Below are 25100 nucleotides of genomic sequence, written 5' to 3' on the forward strand. Positions count from 1 at the left end.
ATACATATATATATATATATATACATATATACATATATATAAATATATATATATACATATATATATTATATATATGTATATATATATATATATATATATATGTATATATGTATATATATATATATATATATGTATATATGTGTATATATATATATATGTGTATATATATATATATATATATATATATATATATATATATATATATATATATATATATATATATATATATATATATATATATATATATATATATATACAGTGGGTTGCCAAATTATAAGGGGCACTTTACTTTTTAAGTAATTTTAAAGTTTAAATGATAATTGAGAGCAAATAAATTGTTTTTAAATAATTTTTTTTGTGTATTTTAGTTACTAATATAACTAAAATTGTTTTTAAACTGTGGCAATTTTAAAATAAAATTAGTGTAAAATTAGAGACATTTGTCTTAAAAACAGAAAAAAAAGTGTGGCTCAAATAGCTACAATGATAAACAATGAAGGAATTAACATCTCCAAAAGAACGGTTTAGAGAAGGTTGGCTGAAGAGAATTTAATTGGGTCGTCGTCCAACCAAAAAACCGCGTTTAACTGAAGCCATGAAAAAAAAGCGACTCAAATGGGCTAGAAAACACCAGCATATGACTATTGAAGACTGGAGTAGAGTAAATATAATTTATAATATTGTAAGAAACCAGAAAAATTTAAAGTTAATAACTTAAAATACCTTTGAAATGTTTTACAGGTCTGCTTCTTGGACAAATCAACATTTTGATAGACAAAAGCTCATTTGTTCGACAATGCCCAGGGGAAAAATTCTACCAGGACTGCCTTTTGGAAAAGGTTAAACATCCTGTGAGTGTAATGGTGTGGTCTATAATCTCAGCCAAGGGTATGGGCTGCCTTTACATTGTGAAAGGGACCATGAGGCAGGACCAGAATAAGCAAGTATTAGAAAACAGGCTCCTGCCCCAAGTTTAAGAACGGTTCCTTGATAATGAAGAGTATATGTTCATGCATGACTCAACACCAGCACCACCATTTTGTGGGAGTTCTCAAAACGGGAAATTGCCAGAGAAATCATCACTACCAAGCAGCAATTAATAGAAACCTTTATGAGAGAGTGGCATAGCAACCCCATTCTCCAACACAATGCAAAAGTCTGCATAGAAAGTATGCCCCAACTCCTGAAAGCCATTATTGTAGCTAATGGTGGCATTACAAAATATTAAGATTATTATTTTATTTGTTATGTTAAAACTTTTTATAAAAAAATAAATAGCTATGAATAAGTAATTATGTTTTATTATATATTAAATAAAGCTCTTTAACAATAAAAACAATAAAAAAAAATAACTACAAGATATGTATTTATTTATTAAAGTAGTTTATACTTTAAAATAACTTCAAAAGTAAAGTGCCCCTTATAATATATATATTTATATATTAAAATGTATTCTACAAAATCGAGTGCTCAATGTTCTTAAAAGAACAGAGCAATTGTAAAGTAGTAGAAAATCACTTAACATAAATTTTTTTCATTTAACATTGTGTTTCATCAATAAAGACTCATCAGAAATGAATGATCAAATCAATAAAACTTCATTTTATACCAAAAACTAAAATACAGGAAGTCGCAAATGTTTTAACTACTGTAAATTTTAACACATTTGTGGAATATGTTTAGAGTAAAAAAAACTTTTATTCTTTTAAAATAACTCAAATGTTTTTTTTGTAACATCACATCTGCAAAATTTTTAGCTTTTAGTTCAGTTAAGTTGCTTCACTGAACTAAAAGCTAAAAAAACTTTACTATCACAATGAAATTAGGCTTCAAGGCAAGGTTTTTTAGAAATTATATATTTTAATGTAAACTTTCCATCACTATTCAAAAAAAAATTGGTTAAAAAGCATTATATTAACTTATAGTTATAGTTTAAAAGCTGTTGCGTCACTGAACCCATCAACAGGATAATTAGCATTTTATAAAATAGCGTGATAAGAAGTCAAAATATCATCCAAATGTTCAGATTTCATTATGGGTTTTGGTCGAATAAACTTTGGCATTTTAGTATTGTGAAGGGTAGTGAATATTTGTAAATTATTGGATTTATGTTGGCATTTTCTTATAAAGTTGTAAATTTTTAAGAAATGGAATCAAAATTAAAAATAAAAAAAAATGTTATGCAGAATACCAAGCTAATTATGTTTCTCGGAATGCTGATAAAAAGAAAGAAATGTCCAGAGTAAGATCTAAAAGATATTGAGAAAAATTGAAAGCCGATCCTAATAAAAAATCAGCATATACTGCTAAAGCAAAATTAAGAGTTGTAAAAAGTTGCGCTCTAAAAAGAAAACTTTTTAATAAATCTCAAGGACTAAGTTCATCTTTTAAAAACGTTTAACAAAGAGGAAAAGCATTGAAAAAAGTTTTAAAAGCACTACCAACTTTAAAGAAGAAACAATCTGAAATTCTTTCTATTCTTTCAAATAGATCTGCTTGTATAATTAAAGATAATTCGGGTCTACCTCCTGCATGTTCAAAGCTGTATGGTCTTTCTTTCGATGTTTTAGCAGTTGTAAACTTTTATAATAAAGATGAAGTTTCCCAAATATCACCAAACAAAAAAGATGTCACTCGAATTCAATTATCTGACTGAAAAACAAACAATATTCAGATACATCATTTATATTATACGCTAAAAGAAGCTTTCGAGTTATTCAAGGAAAAGCATCAGCACATAAAAATTGGACTCAGCAAATTTTGCGACCTTCATCCACGCAATGTGAAATCAGTTACAAAATTTCCTCATGTTTGTGTTTGCAGTTTGCATGAAAATATGCGATTTGCCTTAGATGCATTAACAAAATCAATTCAAGTGTCTTTAATCAAAGTTGGATTTGAAATGACAAATAACTTTGTTTGTGAACCATAAACATACGATTGCACCTATGACAAATGCACTGCATGTAAAGGCATGAAACAGTTTGATAAATACTTGCAAACTGTTAATACATTTGGTTTCAAAGTATTCTGGGACAAATGGAGAAAGCCTAAAACTAAAACATATGCAAACATTGCAAAAATTTTAAAAAAGTCTGTAACAGAACTTATCCAACACATATACAACACAGTGATGCATGATAAATTCGTTAAACACACATTTGTAAAGAAAAACCAATCAACAATTTCTAAGAAACTAAAAGAAGTTTCGGCGAGTATTAATTCTGAAATTGCGGTAATCCAATTTGACTGGGCTGAAAACGTTAGGTGTTTGAAAAACATTTGCCATAGTTTCTGATTCAACTGATCATATAAAATCTTCAGTTATACCGTGCATTGACATGCAATTTTTCACTTTATTCTTGATTAAGTCAAAGAAGTATACATGTTCAGCGATAATGCCACTTCTCAGTTCAAAAACAAAACCATTATGGCTGCAATGGTTGTGTTTGAAAAAACATTTTCAGAAAAAATTCTTCTGGCATTTCTTTGCAGCGATGCACGGGAAAGGAATGGTTGACGGAATTGGAGCTACTGTTAAGCGAATCGCAGCCCTGAAAGTTAAATCTAGTCGATGTGAAATCAGGTGAGCAGCAGATTTTGCATTAACATTACAAGATTTGCAAATATCTGTAATTCATATGTCAAAAGTAATACAAGACAACAAAAAAATGAACTTGGATTCAGTTCAATTTTAAGTTATTCAAGAAAAATCAAAGATATATCGAAATCACATTATTTTTATGTTCAGAATGAAAACGTTGTTCCGATGCTATTTTCACCTGAGTATAATTAAAATTTATTACAAAATAACAAAACTTTTTTAAATGATTTTAATTTCCTCTTTTTGTTTCGTCACTGAAAGTTGCGTCACTAAACTGATAGTTTTTTTCTGTAAAATAAAACAATATGAAAACTTTGTTGTTTGTAGCTATTTTTATGGCTGCCTTATTGCCAAATTAACAAATTACAACAAAAAAATCTAATTAGTTAAGCAAGAATTAAAATTTCAGCGAGAACTCCATTTAAAAGTATGCTGATAAAAAAACTTTATTTTTCCGCGTTGTGTCACTGAACTTGTTTTTTAATTTTTGCTATGTGCCAGTTTGAGTTAAAGAAAAATCTCTCTGCATGACGCGTCCCTGAACTATGGAATTGACCAAATATAAGACAACTTTAGTATTTATTGATATACATTTATTTAGTTTTAATCAAAAAACTTCAGCTCGAACCTTTTTTTAAATTATTTTCTTTAATATGAACGCAATTTGTTTCAGTTGGGGATCCCTATAAATTTTAGTTTTGGTTTAAAATTTCAACATTAGTTTTAGCAAAAGTTTTGCTGAAATTTCGGTTTTGTTGAGAAATGTTTAAATCAAAATTTCAGTTCAATTCGTTTTTGGTATATTTTTTGTTTCATTTAATCACAAAGAAAACTTATAAGAACTTTAATACAATTTAAAAAAATATATACTATAGATGTACTCAAATGTTACTAAATATGCTAGTAATTTTACAAATGTTACTTAATATGTTAGTAATTTTACAAATGTTACTAAATATGTTAGTAATTTTACATTTAAAATACCTTGCAGTCATAGAATGAATCGCGCATAGTCTCAGTGATAACAACTTCAGGTGCCATCCTTAAAAAGACACTTACTTTGCATATTTTGCAAAACATAAATTTAAGATTTTTTTTTAAAAAGTAAAATAACTAGAAATAGAAAAAATGATTTTATTATTCAATAATTCTTAAATTAAATCTATATCAATATATATATATTAAATATAATCTTAAATTAATCTTAATGTGTGTATATATATATATATATATATATATATATATATATATATATATATATATATATAATATATATATATATATATATATATATATATATATATATATATATATATATATATATATATATATATATACAGCTGCGGACAAAACTACGTGAACGATTGCAAATAGTTTTTTTTAATGAAATTTTCAATGTCTTAAAATAAGTTTATAGTTTAATACTATATATGGTTGGAGAGAGCGTTTTTTGCTCTATAAGACTGTGTAAAGTGTATTCTCTAATAATTTGTTTAAAATTAAACATATCTAAATGTTCAAAAAGCATCAAAGATTTTGCGCGACAAAACCACGTGAACGATTATACAAACGTAAAAGAATAATTTTACTAACATCAACAAATAATAGATTCTAAAAAAAAAAAAAACATAAATATTTAGTTGCATAGCCTTTAGAATCGATAACGGCCTTGCACCGTCTTGGCATAGATTCTACAAGAGTTTCTAGTAACTGTTTTGGTAATGCCTCCCATTCATACTGTACGGCTCGAAAAAGTTCATCCGGTTTTTGAAATTTGCGACCTCCCAAGCGTCGCTCAACTTCAATCCATAAATTTTCGATTGGATTTAAGTCGGGAGATTGGGCAGGCCACTTCAAAACCGTTATGCTATTATTTATGAGCCAATTTTTTACAGTCAAAGCTGTATGTTTAGGGTCATTATCATGTTGATAAACCCAATTGTGAGGCATTTTTTCTAAGGCGTGTGGCAACATTTGATTAGATAATATTTCCCTGTACTGTAGTTGGTCCATTATACCGTTTACACGGTACAACGGACCAATTCCAGCCCAGGAGAAACACCCCCAAACCATTATATTGCCACCCCCAAATTTTACAGTTCCTATTGTATACTCTTTTGCAAATCTTTTACCTACTGGACGCCTAACATAACCTCGACCGTCGCTGCAAACCATGTTAAATTTACTTTCATCCGACCACAAAACTGTTTTCCAATTTTCAACCGTCCAGTTTAACGAACTTTTTTTCTTTAGCGAACTGTAGGCGATCTTTGACGTGCCTGGGCTTAAGGAATGGTTTCTTTGCAGGTCTGCGCCCATAAAGACCTCCTTCGTTTAAACGCCTTTGAATCGTTCGTGTGCTTACGTTTTCCATGCCTGTTTGCAGACAAATTTCAGGGGCTGTCAAATGTGGATTCTCAAGAGATTTTCGCACAATTTTTCAATCAGTACTAAAAAATAAAATGTTAAACATTAAAATTAACATTAACATTAATATTATTAAGATTAAATATTAAAAAAAATAAAATTAAAGGAATATTACCGCTTATCCGTAATACGTGGACGACCACCTTTCTTAACGATCTTTTTGCTCTTTTCTCGGTGTATAATTTCATGTATTCCACCTTTTGACATCTTCACATGAGCTGCAATTTGCTCAATGGACCATTTTTCTTCTTTGCGCAAACGCAAAACCAAGCTTTCAATTTTTGAATCAGTTTGACGAACCATTATAGTTTAATTTTTTTAATTTTTTGATGTTAAACAGAATAATCTTGAGAAATTTAAATGATTGTAAGTTCTTAGAATACCAAAACCACATGAACGATTTTAAAAGCACTGATTTCGATGTGAATATAATATAATTTGCATCAAAAATGACGCTTTTATAAATCGTTCACGTGGTTTTGTCGCTCAAAATTTTCGAAATTATTTTAACGTTTATACATGTATGATTTTATATGTATTATTAAAGAATACACTTTACACAATCTTATAGAGCAAAAAACGCTCTATCCAATCATATATAGTATTAGAGAAAAAACTTTTTTTAAGGTGTTGAAACTTTTGTTTCAAAAAACTATCTGCAATCGTTCACGTAGTTTTGTCCGCAACTGTATATATATATATATATATATAAATATATATATATATATATAAATAAATATATATATATATATATATATATATATATATATATATATATATATATATATATATATATATATATATATATATTATGTCAGTGTATTCTACAAATAGAGTGCTCAATGTTCTTAAAGAACAGAGCAATAATAAATTAGTAAAAACACTTATTTATCTTTTATGTTCAACATAATGTTTCACCATCAGTAGGTTCATCAGGAAGAATGTCTAAACATAATAAAATTCAAGTTATAGAAAAATTATTTCACAGGAAGTTGGGAATAGTTATAATTAATTATTTAATAGCTGTAGTGTTTTGCAACCAGGAAGTTGTATCAACTACATTAGATAATTAAAAAATCATGAAAATAATTCTTTAGAATTAGGATAAATTTTAGACTGATCATTTGTTTTTATATTTTTTTAAAAGGAACTTATTTTCATTTCAAATGCTTAACTAAGAATATTATTTACAAATGCATTGTTTCCTCGCAAAACAACCCTGATAAACAATATATTGGCTTAACCGAGGGCAAATGGAAAAAACATTATGCCAACCACAAACAATCTTTTAAACATAAAAAATACTCAAAAGAGACAATGCTGTCTAAATATATTTGGCAACTAAAAGAAAAAAATATCAATTTTAAATTAAACTGGTCTATTCTAAAAACTGCGCCTGCCTATAATAACATTTCCAAAAAATGTATACTATGTTTACAAGAAAAATTTGAAATTATTACTTATTTAGATCAAGAAAATTTATTGAATAAAAAATCTGAATTAATTTCTAAATGCAGACATGAAAATAAGTTCCTTTTAAAAAATTATAAAAACAAATGATCAGTCTAAAATTTATCCTAATTCTAAAGAATTCTTTTCATGATTTTTTAATTATCTAATGTAGTTGATGCAACTTCCTGGTTGCAAAACACTACAGCTATTAAATAATTAATTATAACAATTTCCAACTTCCTGTGAAACAATTTTTCTATAACTTGAATTTTTTTATGTTTAGACATCTTTCCTGATGAACCTACTGATGGTGAAACATTATGTTGAAGATAAAAAATAGATAATTGTTTTTACTAATTTATATATATATATATATATATATATATATATATATATATATATATATATATATATATATATATATATATATATATATATTTATATATATCTATATATATATTTATTTATATTAATATATATAAAAAATATATATATATATTTATATCAGGTCTTGTTTTAAAGCGTAGCATGTAGTGCGATTTACATATGCTTTAAGCAGTTTTACGTAAGCAGTAAGCTATTTTGGTTAAGAAACTTTTTATAATTTTTTAACTTTTCAATTATTCCATAAGCGGTAAGATAAAAGTAGTTAATTTTTAAAAAAATCACATTAACTTTTGAATGATGTTTATGTAAAAATATTTGTTACAAAAGTTTGAATGACAATTAGGTTAGATATAAGCGCTATTTACTAATGAAAAAAACTCAAATAAAATTAAAACTTTTTTTTTTGTTTTTTTTGTTTTTGTTTTTATTTTATTGCAGCGATTGATTTTTTCACTTAAAAAACGCTAATACTTTAAGCTTGAAGCAAAGATCATAATAATATATTTAATTCAGATAAAAAATATTTGATTTAATTTAAAACTAATTTAATAAAAATATATAATTTAACTTTGATTTAAAAAATATATTCAAGTTATGTAAAATTAAAGTTAATGCTTGGGTTTAACTTATTACTAAATTTTTAAATTTTATTTCTTCTTAAAAATTAACTCATTTTAAAGACATAAGGAAAAAATAAAATTAGCAAAAAAATCGCTATAAAGTTAGCTAGTCACTAGCTTATTTCCCACCGGGAGCGATATAATTTTAATAAACGATGTTTTGAAAAATTATCTTTGCTTTCACAACAAAATCGTTAATAATAAACTTATAAACGTTAATAATAATAATAAACGTTAATAATAAACTTTTAATAAATAAAGTAAATATATTAATGTATTTTTCTAATTGTTACTCTCTAATTTTATTTTAAATAAAAAATAATTTGTAGTTACAAAGCCGCAATTAGAAATTTAAGAAATAATCATTTAAAAAATTTAACATTTTTCAATTCCTTTATGCAATTGTCGAGAAAAGAAAGAAATTTGTTAATATCAAACATTTTTTAAAACATAATATTAAATTTAGTTATTTAATATTAACAAAAAATAAAATAGAATAAACTTTCCCTTATAGTAATAATAAAAATAAAATTTAACTCATTTGCGGTAACTAATATTGCAGTGATTTAAAAAAGTTAATGAAGATTTTATGACGTCAAATTCACATAAGGCTATTGCGTTGAGCATTTTTTATTTAAAACAAGGCCTGAAATATATATATATATAAGTTAAAAATGGAATTGCCCATATATATATATATATATATATATATATATATATATATATATATATATATATATATATATATATATATATATATATATATATATATATATATATATATATATATACATATATATATATATATATATATATATATATATTTATATATATATGTATATATATTTATATATATATATATATATTTATATATATATATATATATATATATATATATTATATATATATATATATATATATATATATATATATATATATATATATATATATATATATATTATATGGGCAATTCCATTTTTAACTTACATAACACCCGCAACACTTTATCAAATATTTGCCTATTTAAACTGTAAATTAAACTTTTAGCTATTTTGTATGAAAGCTGTTAGTCTAAAAAATAAAATAAGCTGAAAAGTTTAAAATCTGGCCAAAAGAGGGCGAACTTATCACTGAAAATGCCACTTAACTTATGTTACACAGAAAACAAGGTAAAAAAATTGCTTAAACTTTTAGGTCAGATTTCTTGGAATCAGTAAAGCGGTTTGTATTAGAAACTTTCACAAGATGTTAAAAATTCTATGCCAATTTAAAAAATATATAAAAATTTATCAGAGGTGACTAGCTAAGGAAAATAAACTTGTTTTTTTGATACTATATATTTAACTTACTTAACATCACTTACGTTACCGAGCGATATTTATCATGGATTTTTTATATCTATTATTCAGAGTTAGAGTTACATAACAAAAGAATTGCAAAAGTATTGAACTCATTAACTGGTGGCACCCTTCCTTAGTGATTTTTCATAACATTTGTAGAAGAAATCTAACGGAAAATAGATTTTAAGCAAGTCCAATAGCAACTTTAAAAAATAATTTTAGTATTACAACTTTATTAATACTTATTTCAGTCATTTAAATAAGAAAATCTTTGGTTTATCAAAGTTTTTACTTGCACTCCTTACGTTCATGCGTATTGCCTTGTTTTCATTAGATTGAATTTTTAAAATGCTGCAAAGTATTTACATTTAAATCTTTTAAAATATTTGTGACGAAAATACTGCTATCACAGATTAGGAGGGAGAGGGGTTCAGGTATATGTGATCGTTTGTGACAGGAAAAAATGTTGTATTGAAAAAATATTGTTGTGAAAAAAATTTTCTTCTAAATTCTTTTAATATAAAAAGTTTCAGTTAAAATCTTGTCATACCAACGCGAATTACTTTATTACATAGTTTATTTTGTAAACAAAAACTTAACATAATACATAAATTGTAAAGGTTTATCACCAAACTGCAAAGCAAGTAAAAAAAAAAATCCAAGAAGAGTTTGGTCTAAGGAGAAAAACCAAAATTAACTCCTTCCATGAGGAAAAAAAAAATGTACTATACACGCAATTACCATCATTAGTCTGTTAAGGAAAACTTATTTTATTAAAAATATTCTCATTCAAATTTTTATTCATAATTTATAATATATAACATAAAATAGTAATACTACTATTACTACTACTAGACAGATAACAGATTGGCGAAAAAAATGCCAAGAATCTTATATTTATGCAAGATGGTGCAACTTGCCACGAAAAAAATGTTATGGATCAATTAAAACAGAAAAAGATTAATGTATTTCCTTGGCCAGACAAGTCACATGATCTTAACCACACCGAAAATATTTGGAGCTAATAAAGCGAGAGATACCAAAGATAAGAAATTATAACTAACAAGCAAGATTTTACGGAAAAAAGTTATCAAGATTTGGTAGAATAACCCAGAGTTGACAGACTCTATATAAAAATCAACTGCAAGTATGCCATCAAGAACTAAAGCAGTTATTACAAATAAAGATGGTTTTACAAAATAATAATGTCTTTAATATATTATCGTAATAACAAATAAATATTTTTTAAATTTTTTTGTTAATTTTTTATCACCGGTATTATTTTTTTAACTTCATTTTTACATAATATTTGCAAGAAATTACTACTGGTCCTAAAGTGATGGCCTAACACTGTATTATAGATTTTATTTCAAATTAATTGCTATTATTCTTGCATTTTAATTCAAAAAAGTAAAATAACATTATTAGTTGGTAAGAACTTTTTATTGCAGTGAGGATGATACTCCTTGCAAAGAAACTTGTGATGGCAATGAGCATGGCCATTGCAAAACAAACTTAAATTTAAGAGCTCCATAAAAATAGTTTATTTATAAAAACCAAGCTAGTGTTTAGAAAAACAAGGCAGTATTTCAACTATGCAAGATTTTAGTCCGGATGTTAAATAAGATTTTAGTCCGGATGTTAAATAAGATTTTAGTCCAGATGTTAAATAAACAGCTAAGCTTAAGTTAAAAACTCTTTTAAAAAGTCTAATTTTAGTCCGGATGTTAAATAAGATTTTAGTCCGGATGTTAAATAAGATTTTAGTCCGGATGTTAAATAAACAGCTAAGCTTAAGTTAAAAACTCTTTTAAAAAGTCTAATTTAGAATCAACATTTTATTTATCTACTGTTAAATTTGAAATAATGGATGAAAATATGGATGTTGCAACAGAAATAAACAATAACTTCAATGTTGATATGGTCAGCGATAGAGATAAAGTCAGTGATAACAAAGAGTACTTAACATTAGAAAAACAAGAAAATTGTTAAGCGAAACTGCCTTAATATTAGTAATGCCGCCATTGCCTCTGTCAGATTTGGTGCGCCATTGACTGCTACTACTGTTTTCATTAATGGTCTACTGAAAGATATAATGAAGGCAGGGAAACTTGTTAAAGATAAAAAAAATCTAATTAGTGATAGCATAAAGGTTTTCCATGCTAAAGAGCATGCTATGAATTACTCCAGAGAAGAGGAAAATTTAGACTGAAAATTAAATATAATCACTGGAATTATTTTGATAGTAGAAAAAATAAAAACATGTCAGAGACTTTATCAGAAATATTTAAACCAGCTAAACAATGTGCTATTGGATTGGGAAATATTTTAAATACTTGTGCAGGCTTCACATTAATTCTTCCATTCGTTATATTGTGGAAAAAACTTGATGCACCAACTTCTTCAGAAAAAGGATAGTGAGGAGCAGTTGTTAAACTATTTTCCAAAGTTGTTAATTTTGAAAGAATTACTAAATTTATGCCAAATAATTTAGTAATTCTGCCAATTAAAAGGAGTCTTTAGTTAATATCAGTTAGGATTTTGTTAAGCAAATGAGCACTGACAGTTTAGTTGAATGGAAGTTTTTTGAATGCAATATTGAAAGGAAAGCTTGATCCTGAAGTAGTAGCTTTTAAATGTGGTAGATAGTTTCACAGTCAATGGTTTTTTAGTGTCATGATGTGCTTGCTTTTCTAAATAAGCAAGCACAATCTTAAACCTGAAAATGTAGAGATATTAAGGCTGCTTGCAACTTGAGAGAGGTTTATTTTCTAATGTTCTTTGAGATTAAAGATTAAAGGTTCTGGTCATCTTTTAATGCTATTTCGACTTAAGCAAAAGCAAGATAATAGGATTAAAGTTTAACCTTATTTAAAAAGCTCAAAATAAGTATATACTGCCCCACTTCTTAATTCTGATAACTCAGAACAAATAACTTCTTCATTTGTCTTCAACATAATAATGGCAGTCAAGACTGGAAATGAACATGGCTCTACTGACGTAAGACCTTTTAAAGTTCCACAAACAACAAAATTGATGATTGGGAGATCAAAGAATTATGAATTAGAATAAAAAAGTCATTACTGAACCAATTTTCTCAGCAAACTTGTCATTAGCTTAACTCAATGTATTGAGTTTCTCCCCTGGAGTTTCTTTTATATACATTACATACCCAAAGTTGTGAGAGAGCAATAAAATTAGTTACTGAGGCAGCTGAGTCAGTCTGTGGTTGAGATAAAAGTTTTATACAAATAAAACTGCAAATTCTGAAAAAAATTTCTTTGATGAAATCAAAAAAAGACTTAGTTTAAGTGACAATCCTAAAAAAGAACTCTATATAGAAAAAAGTTTAAAAATAGCTCTCACTTGTTTTTATACAGAATGATTTTATATTTAGGCAGTACCAATAGTTTACAATTAATTTGGAATTTTATTACTGTACATTTCACTTGCTTGTTTTATCTTCAAGCTTGTTAAAAAAATTAATAAAAAAAATTTATTAATTTTTTTTATTAATTTTTTTCCAACTATGGCACAACCACAATTTAATTTTTTTGGCCTGGCTGAAAACGCCTTTTTATGGAGTCTTACAAAAACATAAATATCTTTAAAAGTAAAAGTCTTGAGTATATGTTGTAAATTATTGAAAAGCTTATAAAGCTATAAAATTTTGAACAAATTTATATTATAATTTTTTTTTCCTTAATGGGGTTAAATAATGGTGTTAAATTCATGGTGTTAATGGTGTTAAATTCATGGTGTTAAAATAATGGTGTTAAAATAATGGTGTTAAATTCATAATGGTGTAAAAAATAAGCAATTTTTAGGGGTTTTTAGAAATATTCTTATACAAAAGTCAATCTAGAAGTTTATGATGAAGTCTTGTGTAAAAACTACATATTAAAGAAATAGAGCCTAGTATATTACCAAACAGAAATCTAAAATATTTCTGTTGATATTATTTATTAAGGTCTGGCAGATCATCCATTGTTTTTGGGTTTATTAGCAAAAAAATCTTTTCTTTATTTTATTATTAAGTGTTTATTATTAAGTGCACTTTCATCTTTTGCTTCCAAACAACTCCTCTTTTTCTCCACTACTCATACCAACAACAGAAGAGTCCAAACTAGATTCAATATCATAGCTATCTAACACATAATCCAAAACTTTATCTAGAGGAATATATCACATTTTTTGCAAAGCCATTTCGGAAAAAACTTTCACACTTCAAAGATAAAATTTTGTATTTACTTATAGAATTTCTGGATAACCAACTCTTTCTAATTGGCTAACTATTATGCAAAAATTTGCGAAAAAAATCACTTAAAAAGTTCTGCTTCTTATGAATATAAAGTGGCAAGAAGTCATTGAACAGCAGTGAATGAAATCATCAAATGCTGTGCCGAAAGAGTCAAGTTAAGATTTTTTTTTTATTTTTTTTTATTTTGACTCTTATTTTGAAATATAATATACCTTAATATGTGTGTGTGTCTATATATAAATATATATAAATAAATAAATATATATATATATATATATATATATATATATATATATATATATATATAAATATATATATATATATATATATATATATATATATATATATATATATATATATATATATATATATATATATATATATATATATATATTACGGTGTCCTAGAAAAAAAATTTCTTGAATTCAACATTGTGCACTATAACAGTCCTCCTTATTTGGTCCCAGTAGACCACCATAAAAATATCTGGGCTTAAAGTCACTGTTAAGCTGAAAGTGTTTTAGAAAAAAAATTGCACATGAATTTTAATAAATTTCTTTTGCATTTATTGATTGAAACTCCAGTAGTATTCAATATTTTTATAAAATAATCAAATTAACTTGAAGTTGATTATCCAATGAATTCTGACTGCTATACTTACTGCAACTTCAAAAAAATTTCATAATTGTTTTATTCTTTATTATAGTTGCATTGTTTTGAAATGTTTTTTAAAATACTTTAATAAAATAAATTAGATGGTGCAAGATTACAAAAGATTACAAAATACAAAATAAATTAGGTGGTGCAAATAAATATATTTCAAAAACAAAAATATAGCCATAAAACGCTTATTTTATCTAAACATTCTTCAAGTCTTGTTTAGTGACACATTTAGACACCTGCTAGTTGTCTAAAACCATCATTATTGTGTCTTGGACCCTGTCTTCAAAATGTGTCTTGCTGATGAAATCCAGCAACAATTTGATGTGTCTTTCAGCCCTGTCATTAATACGCCCAGAAAAAAGTCAAATGAACAGGACTCTGGAGAGGAAACACTAATTGCCAACCTTTCTACTTTTTCCGAAATCTTGACCTTTGTCCTGTACTGTTTAACCAACTTTGTGTCAAAGTGAAGAACAAGTTTTAAAGCCCTAATTTATCCAGGCTCTGCTCTTATACTATAATATACAGAACAATGATTATAGCCCTAAATTAAAAAGTTACAACATTTAAAAAATGTCAACATATTTAAAATATGTTTCAAAGAACACTTAATTTTTATGATAAAAGATTTTTATATTTAGTTACTTACTTAATCAACCATTTACTGATGATAAAATTTTCATCAAACCCTGCCTTGTTCCAAATGTTAACCAGCTCTCTTATGATGCACACATTTGATATTTTATTTCTGCTATCAACATAACACATACCACCACTGCATTTATGAGATAAACACCAGTTTTTTCTTGCTTTCTGATGTTTTTTTGACAGACATGGTATTTTGCAAGCATCTTGCCATGTTTAATTGCATGTTTTTGTAATATTCTTCTAATTGTTTGAGCACTGGCAAAAACACCAGAAGCTTGTTTCCATTTTCGACTGAGATCAGTTTAGGATAACTTTCTTTTTTTTTTTCAATATGCAAATAATGGAATGTTCATTTCTTTCATTTGCAATGCTGGGTCTTCCAGGGTGCAGAAGATTTTCAATTGTATTGCATTTGAGATATTGGTTGACTATTCTGGTAACAGTTGCATGTGTTTCGTTTAAATGTTTTGCTATTTCTCTCATTGATATGTTTTATTCATTCAATATTTATTCATTGCTATGATTTTACATTTTGTTATATTCATTGCTATGATTTTACATTTTGTCATATTCATTGCTATGATTTTACATTTTGCCATATTTATTGCTATGATTTTACATTTTGTTATATTATCAATAGTTTTTCCAGTCATTTTGGTTGTTTTATTGCTGAAGTGTTGTAGTTAATTCGATACTAATTTTTATATTACATTTTTTCAAAATTTTTTAAATATTAATAACAACTTCTCAAGTAATTATTAAATTCTCAAGTAATTAATAATTTGCAAATAACTTTGAAGTTTTACTGAAAGACAAATGAAAGTTTGAAATAATAGAGTGGATTGTTAATTTTAGCTATTACAATTATTTTAGATTATGAGATATGTGTCAAAAAAAAAACAAGATAATTAGTGCATTCATAAATATTTTTTATGAATGTTTATACTTATTTGAAAGAAAATACGATGCTCATCAATTAACACTTTTTATATTTGAAATGAGTCAAACAATCATTAAATTATTATCAACCAAAGCCGGTTGATAATAATTTAATGGTGAACAAAAAAAAAAAAAAAAAAAAAATTTTTTAAAATTAAATTTTTTTTCTAATTTCTTCAACAGCATTTCTCTGTGACAAGATTTGATGTTTCATAGGTTTTTGCTTGTGCCTGTGACAAGATTTGGTGGACTCTACTCATAGGTTTTTGCTTGTACCTCCTTGATAAGGGCTATGCAACTCTTTATGCCATCTCTTAATGAAAGTACAGCTCTAAAACTCAGGTTTATGGTTCAGGGGCCAGCTGGTAGTAAGGTTTCCTGAACTCTGTGGAAGCTCTCAAAGAGGCTGATTCTATCAACAGCTGTAAAATACCAGAGTATTAACAATTCCGTGCTACAAATTGATGGTATCCCTGTTAATGCTTTCGTGTGCATTGTCAAGGCCACATAAGGAGCTTTAAGTTATGACTTTGGGTTAATTAGCAGGACTGAGATAACTGCATAGCTTATTGGTTAGGATGCGGTGCTCTATCTATGAATGAGTCAAGTTATCTTTAAACTTAAATTATATCAAAAGTAACCCAAGATATTAAACATAAAAAACCATCCCCATTACCTAACTGTTTCAGTATATTTTTCACAAATTTTCATGGTCATTGAAGTGATCTTCCATCAGTTGAATTTTATCTCTTGGCTCTAACACCACTGACCTGCTGGTACTAAAGCCCATAACTTCTGCATTTCTCAATCTCTTATTCAGTATTCCAGACAACCCTAATCACTTACCTTTACTCCTTGATTTGTGTCTTGTGTTTGTTTCTCCTTGCTCTCCTTTAGATGGTTCCGGCCATGCTTTGATTTCTACAAACCTTTTATCTGGTACTTCTTCTTTGAACTCACCCTACCATTGCACTACTTGCTACTACAAAAAAAACTAACTGGGATTCTTTTTGCAATTTTCTTTATGACAGTCCTTTGGCTGATGTCTTTTCTCTCTCAGCTGATAAATGTGTCTCTTAAGTAACCTCCTTGATTCAGGCAGTAATGGATGCTTTTATTTCTTCTCTTCAGCTTTAAGACAAGCCTTACTCTATTCCTTGGTTTTCACCTTCTTTTGCAGCTGCTATATCTAATTGTAATAATTTTTTCATCATGTAAAAAGGTGCTGTCAAATGCTAAGCTCCATTATTAGGTGCTTAACTGAGTCTTGTTAACCTGTTTTTCTGGAAAATGTCATCTGTGGTTCCAATTATCAAAAACTCCCTGGAACATTCTGATCCCTCCAATTATCATCCGATCAGTCTTCTTTCTGTTTTCTAACACCTTGTCGTCTGTTAATCATTATTTTGCTCTACAAACTTCATTTTTTCTCTTCCAGTAACTTTTAACTCTAAAAGTGGTTGCTTGTAGTCTTATTGGAAGTGAAGATGTTTAAAAAAAAAAGTCATCCTCGAAAGCCAGCACTCTTTTTTATTTCCAGTAACTTCTGGGGTACCTCAAGCTTCTAACCTTGGTCCTGTTTTGTTTCTTATCTACATTAATGATCTTCCAAACAACCTTACATCTAAAGTAGCTCTTTCTGCTGATGACTCAACTTTCTACTCTTGTCTTGAAAATAAGTTTTCTCTTTTAGATCACTCAGAATAGACAGCTGATCTAGAATCTGATCTGATTTCTGTATCAGATTGGGGCTCGCAGTGGCCCTCTCACTGATTCTACTTATTTGCATCTTCTTGGATTATCGCTTACTACTGATCTTTTATAGAAACTATATATACAATAGGGCAATTTTTACCATTTAAAATTGGATATAGATGTGGAAAATTCTGTAACAAAAACTAAGAATAATGGTGTAATTATTTTTTAATTAAAATGTTTAACTGATTAGGGTGATATATTTTAACTGTTTTTTTTTTATAAAAAAAAATAAATATTACAAGTTTAACTAATTATGTTTATAGTGCGCTGTACAGAACAGTAAAACAATAAACTTCTATACAAATGATGTAAACAAACCATTATAATGGTAGTAATTTTTTTTTTAATAAAAAAAAGTTAAACTTTGTCATATATTGCCAACAATTTTCGTTGCAGTCAATATATATATATATATATATATATATATATATATATATATATATATATATATATATATATATATATATATATATATATATATATATATATATATATATATATATATATGACAATATTTCATAATCAGTAGTTTTTATAGCTTTTATGTTTAGTAAATATCTTTATTTAAACAAGTGTTTTTGTAAAGTAATACATTTCTTGCTGTATTGTATTATAATCAGCAAAATATTTATAATTTATTAAAGTAATATTATATTTATATATATATATATATATATATATATATATATATATATATATATATATATATATATATATATATTTTTATTATAGCTAATAATTTTATTTTTAATAATAATATTAAAAATAATAATCTACAACTTCTGCAATTTGTATTAAGTGCATTGATCTAATTGTAACTAAATTAGAAATAAAATATCGTATTTTAAAATACATATTTTTTAAAAACTTTGGCATATAAACTTGCTGAATGGTCACACACGAGCAGTGAACACCTGAGGGAAGAAATGAAGTACATTAGAATAAAGGAGAATTATTTTTTGAACAAAGCATAATTTGACAGTTGTCAAGACAAAAATAAAGATTAATAGAGGAATATTTAAAAATGAATAAGACAGACAATGCACCCAAACAGTACTTACAATAATAAAAAAATTATTTTATAAACATTAATATGAACGAAGATATACAACAAATATATCACCAAACAAAAACTTATAAAACAAAAAATTGATTACTAAATAAAAAGTATGCACACAATGTAAGGCCTCAGAATTCTTTATTTTTGTCTTGACAGCTGTCAAAATATGCTTTGTTCAATAATAATTCTCCTTTATTCTAATGTACTTCATTTCTTCCCTCAAGTGTTCACTGCTTGTATGTGACCATTCGACAAATTTATATGCCAAAGTTTTTAAATAATATGTAATTCCTATAAAAGTAGAACTCGCTACACGAGTTCTCGGTTAGCAGGACAACCAAATGATCTTCCTGTTAGCGACCTTCCTACATTTAAACAAGTTATACAGTTCAGCTACAAATTCAATAAACAACTCACTGCCAAAAAAATAACTGATCAACAAATTGTTTCTCAAATAAGCATTAAACTTTTTGAGTTATGGAGAAAAGTGAACTCTAAACTCCCCTTGATCCATGAGAGAAGTATACAGAAAAAACTTGAGTTAGTTTTGGAAAAAGTTTTGTGTGCTGAACATAAAAAATCAAAAGGGAACAAATCCAGCATTGTTTATTTGGAGAAGAATTTTGATTCATTGTTTGATTTATGACAGGTATAATAAGAACTTCTTCATCAAATTTTAAATATAAATAATATTTTTATCAACTTACTTAAATTTTTTGCATATTTATTCTAAAATGTAAATAATATTTATCAACTTAATTAAATCATTTCTGCAGATTGGTTAGATGTGACATTAAAGATTGTTTAAAAAAGCATATATTATGCAATTGTGATGAAGAAAAAATTATTTAGCAACTAAATTCTAAGATTATAAAAATCGATTTTTTAAGGACATTACAGCAAAAAATATTTTATAAGTGTTTACTATTTTTTTTATTTATGTACCAGCGAATGAAAGGGAGTACCTAAAAGACCAAAGAGCTAGAAAGGGTGGAAAAGGGTCATTTCAGATTGGCAAAATTGATCAAAAAGAACTAATCAAATTAAAGAATATACAAGTAATTGGAATATTGTTTAAACAAGAGTCTTGTGTGAAAAGTCTTGAAGAACCGAATTTAGTGGTAAATAGACATATGTATATTTTTCATTAGTAAATAGGCATATGTATATTTTTTGTTAGTACAAATAAATATTTAGAAAGAAGTGTCTTAAATTGGTACTTAAATTGGTTTAACCAGTGCTATTGGGCACGCACAACTGATATCTAATATATCTATAACTGCAAGTATATTGTTTAATTCAAGTTTATATTTAATTTTTTAGTGTGATTATCCTTGTTCTGATGATAATGATTGTGTTGACGGTGAAAGTAACAATGATCCAGATTTTTATGAAGAGATGTCTACTTTATATAATTACAAACACTTGCCTAACTTTGCAAAAGCAGCAATATATTATGGAATTAGCAACAATGCCGCTGCTCATTTAGGTACAGGATCGACTATGGCATAGTAACAGCTGCTGAAAGAACTAATATCATTACAGAAAAGATTTGTAATGGGCGTGGAAGAAAAGCCCATTACAGAAAAGATTTGTAATGGGCATAAATTTGGTATGGGCGTGGAAGATTAAATGTATAAAACTAAGCACATTACAAAAACAAAAAAAATTAAAAAAACATAAAACTGATTTGGGCTTTAGCATTTAAAAATGGATAAAATTTTGTGCAAATACATAAATTATTGTGGAATAAAACATGTAACAAAAACTGGTTCAAATCTAATGTTTAAGGCTTATAATAATGTTGTTTGCTGTCACTGATAGCAAAGAACATTATTGTAAATATTTTACGGTCAACCACCCATGTAATATTAGCGTGATAGGGGGCGCTGAACATGCCAGTCATAAATTAACACTTAACAATACATGGAAATTGATTTTGATTGTAACTGCTGGATTGATCTTGTTCAAACATGCGAAATTGAAGTGGAACCTCCTACTACAATTTATTTTTCATCTGTTGAATTGATAAACCCAAAAGAATATGGAGAGGTTTTACAGCATACATTTCTTCTAAACAAATCTCAGTCAGTTGAATGTGCAGTTAAGTCAGTAACCGAAGCATCAAAACTGGTTTATGATCTCAAAAAAAAGGCACAACTTTATTCTTACTAAAGATCAGAGTAGGAAAGAAAATCATAGAAATGTTACCAAAAGCAATTAATTTGTTCCAAGCATTTAAAAAAAAACTGTTAAATGTAACTCTTGCTTTGGGGGTGGTCTAGGCATTATTTAGGAAAGGTGACACAAATCTTAAATAGGCTTTTTATAAAAAAGTTCCTTCTAATGTTTAAGGCTTATAATGATGTTTTTTGCTATCAGTGATAGCAAACAACATCATTATAAGCCTTGAACATTAGATTTGAACCAGTTTTTGTTAAATGCTTTATTCAACCAAAGTTTATGTATTCGCACAAAAAAAACCAATTTTATCCATTTTTAAATGCTAAAGCCCAAATCAATTTTATGTTTTTTTAATTTTTTTTTTTTTTTTTTAATGTGCTTAGTTTTATACATTAAATCTTCCACGCCAATACCAAATTTTGTTTTCGAAAAATTTTGCTCAGTGGAATTGCCCTAATATACAATCAATTGCTAAATTAACATCTGCAAAGGTTGCTTCTCTTTATCATGCTAGCCATTTTCTTACTCCTGATTCTATTCTCTACCTTTACAAATCTCTTATTTGCCCCTGTATGGAATACTATTGTTTTTCTAATAATGCTCTTTCTCTAGACCAGGTCCAAAAATGCAATGTAAACGTAGTTGGACCTGCTCTATCTGCTAAGCTTGAGCCTCTTCCCCATGATCATAAAGTTGCATCTCTTTCTTTTTTCTTTAAATACTAGCATGTTTGCTGCTCAAAGGAGCTATCATCTTTAGTTCCATCAATTAAAACTCATTCTCGCTTGACTCACCATTCAACAAAGTCTCATTTATTTACTGTATCTGTCCATGCATGTTCTAAAAACTTTTACTAGTCTAACTTTTTTCCCCACATTTTAACCCTTTGGAACTCTCTCACATCATCATGTTTTCCTGACTCATACAACCTTCAGTTTTTCAAGTTTTGGCAACACCCTTATTTTTATATTTATAGGCTTCCATCATAGATAGTGTATGACATCCTAAACAATAAGCTCATTCCTGTTAACCAAATCAAAGTCAACTTAACTCTTTTTAAAATTAAAAGAATAATTTAAAATCTAAAAAAAATGCTTGGAAAAGAATAAAGCTCATTTAATGTAATTTTATAGATTTTGAGTCCAAACGCAAGGGTTAATTTAAGTCTCAATTAGTTCTATTAGCTTTTGCTTACATAAGAAACCATATAGTAGCAGGACATGATGGAAGTTGTAATGAATTTAATGTTATCAGTAGCAGGGTGATCATGATCCTGACTTAAAATAAAAAAAATAGTCTTAAGAATTTAATTATTAATTTAAATTACCAAATTATTAATTTTTAGATAATTTTATAAATATTGATGTCCATTAAATTAAGATCATGATATATATTAACATGGCGGTCATAAATTTTAAATTCATTTTATAATAATCTACTAATAATAATAAAAAAGCTACCAATAAGGAGTTCCTATAAATGTGTTTCTTTTACCAGGTGGCTTATTGAATGCAGACACACCAAAATCAGCTAAAACCATGAAAATATTTATATATTTCTGTCAACTGTCAAGGAATTAATTTAACATTAGTAAATTTATCTTGTTATGTTTTAGTAAATATATTTTCTGAATAAAATATTAATAAACTAAATAAATGTTAAATTTATTGATAATTGTTAACTGCAAATATTTTAAAATTGACAAAATTTTTTGATAGAACCCTTATTTTTTAATCCTAAACTTTTATATTGAATATATTTTTTTTAAACAATAGTGAAACTTAACTACAATATTTTCATCAATATGCTTAAGTGCAACTTTTAGGTACATACATACAGTTAGGTAGATGCAGAAAGAATGAAAATTTTAAGCAAATTTTACCATCAGAAAATAAGCTTACATTACTTACCAAGCTTTATTTCCCCTCTTTCTGTAAGCAGAACATTGCCAGCTTTTAAATCTCTGTGTATTACTCCATTTAAATGCAAAAATGCCAATCCCTTTAATTAAAAAAACAAACAATACAAAAATATAAAAATAAAAAAATAAAAAAATATAATATTTAAATAAATAAATTCAACAAATAAGTGGCATTTCAGTTAGATCAAGCTTTGAACCTTGAATGTCTGTAGTAAAATATTAGATTTGGAAATAAATCTATTAACTTATTAGTTAAGTAGAGTAATGTAACTATTAACTTATTAGTAAGTAGAGTTAATGAGTATATTAAATTTGAAGCTATTAAATCTATTTATTAGTTTTAATTATTTTCTTAACTTAAACTGTGCTTAAACTTCAATATTGTTTATGTTTATTGTTTACAGATACAAAAAATTTAAAAAATTTGAAATCTTTTTAAAAACTTGAACTACCAAGAACCTAAATTGTTTCCAATGCTATTTTTTTGGGCTGTAAGGAGCCCCTCATGCTAAATCATTTTTCTGAAAAATGCTAAATCATTTTTTTTTTTTTAAATAACCAATTTTACTAAAAATATATACCCATTTTTAGTAAAATTGGTTTTTAAACTTGGCATTTTCCTGAACCCACTCCTCAATGTCTGTCATAGAATAGTCCCCCTCAAGACTAATTCTAGGACAAATATATCCTTGAACCGCTCCTGGTAAAAAATGATTATTTACAGCTTATATATATAACAACAAGCAATTGTTTCTACAAAAAAAAAACTAAATTTGTCAAATAAAAAACAATAACAATTATACCTCCACCATTTGTCTGCAAATCGATTGGATTGTAACCTCATTAAGACCTCTCTCTAGATCTATATTTTTTAGATAAAATTTTTAATTATTATAATTAATGATTATCAAAAACCAATTTTACTTAAAAAAAAAAATTTTTATCACAAAATAAGTAAAAAAAATTTCTGGATTTGTAGCCATATTTTGTAAATATAATACTTGAAAAATCATTTCTTTACTGCGTTAGAATGTCTAAATAAATGTCACTCTTTGATTATAATCGAAGAGTGTTAAAATGTTTAAAAAAACAATATTGATTATTATTAGTGTAAAATGTTTACATGTAAAACAAATTTCCAATATGTTACAGCGTTTTCAGTTATTGCCCACATTAACCATATATTTTCAATTTATTTTTAAAGTATTTCTTTTTTAATAAGGAAAAATATGAATTACTTTTCCTTAATAAAAATTTTTAAAAATTGAAATTTCTCTCCCACCTTCTGTTACTTAATGTAAAAACATGTAAGTATAAATCCACAAAATAATTACAACTATAACATGTAGGCCTCTGCGAGAAGCAAAAGCTAAAGATCTCGCCTACTAATGATATAGATATTGATTAGAAAAATTAGAAACTCTTCTGCAAACTACATCAATAAAAAAGATTAAGTACGAGTTTCAGATTGACTTTTTTTAATAACAAAATGCAATTGTTTATTTTTTTTGCATAACATTTACTGTAGTGCTTGAGATTGTATTTTAACTATAAAAATGGCTAACAACTTGTTGACTATATATTATAGTTATTTTATACTACAATGACTGTTTTTTTTTTTTGATAAAGCATAATTTTAGTATTACAAATGTGAATGTAAACATTATGTAATTATGACACAAAGTTGTAATAAAATTTGTAAAAAAAAAAAAATTTTTTTTTTTAAACACAGATGCGCAATGCAGAGAGATTTTTTTCCCAAAAATACCTTGGCATGAAGTACCGTGTAATATCACTATAGCATTAATGACAATATGGTCAAGTTTGCAAAGTTTG

The 25100-nt window shown here is 26.6% G+C and overlaps 1 protein-coding gene across 1 annotated transcript in view; it reads right to left on the bottom strand.

Annotated features, from left to right (window-relative positions):
- LOC100203101 (STE20-like serine/threonine-protein kinase) overlaps nt 1-25100 on the bottom strand; it is a 76680-nt gene that overhangs the window by 39516 nt on the left and 12064 nt on the right. The window contains exons 4-7 of the mRNA XM_065793106.1: nt 24068-24126; nt 23254-23344; nt 22804-22873; nt 4589-4646 (exon numbers count right to left, since the gene is read on the bottom strand). Of these exons, the coding sequence (XP_065649178.1) occupies nt 4589-4646; nt 22804-22873; nt 23254-23344; nt 24068-24126 (278 nt within the window). The remainder of the gene's footprint in view (nt 1-4588; nt 4647-22803; nt 22874-23253; nt 23345-24067; nt 24127-25100) is intronic.

This window comes from Hydra vulgaris, chromosome 03 (assembly GCF_038396675.1).
Source record: "Hydra vulgaris chromosome 03, alternate assembly HydraT2T_AEP".
Taxonomy (NCBI): Eukaryota; Metazoa; Cnidaria; class Hydrozoa; order Anthoathecata; family Hydridae; genus Hydra; species Hydra vulgaris.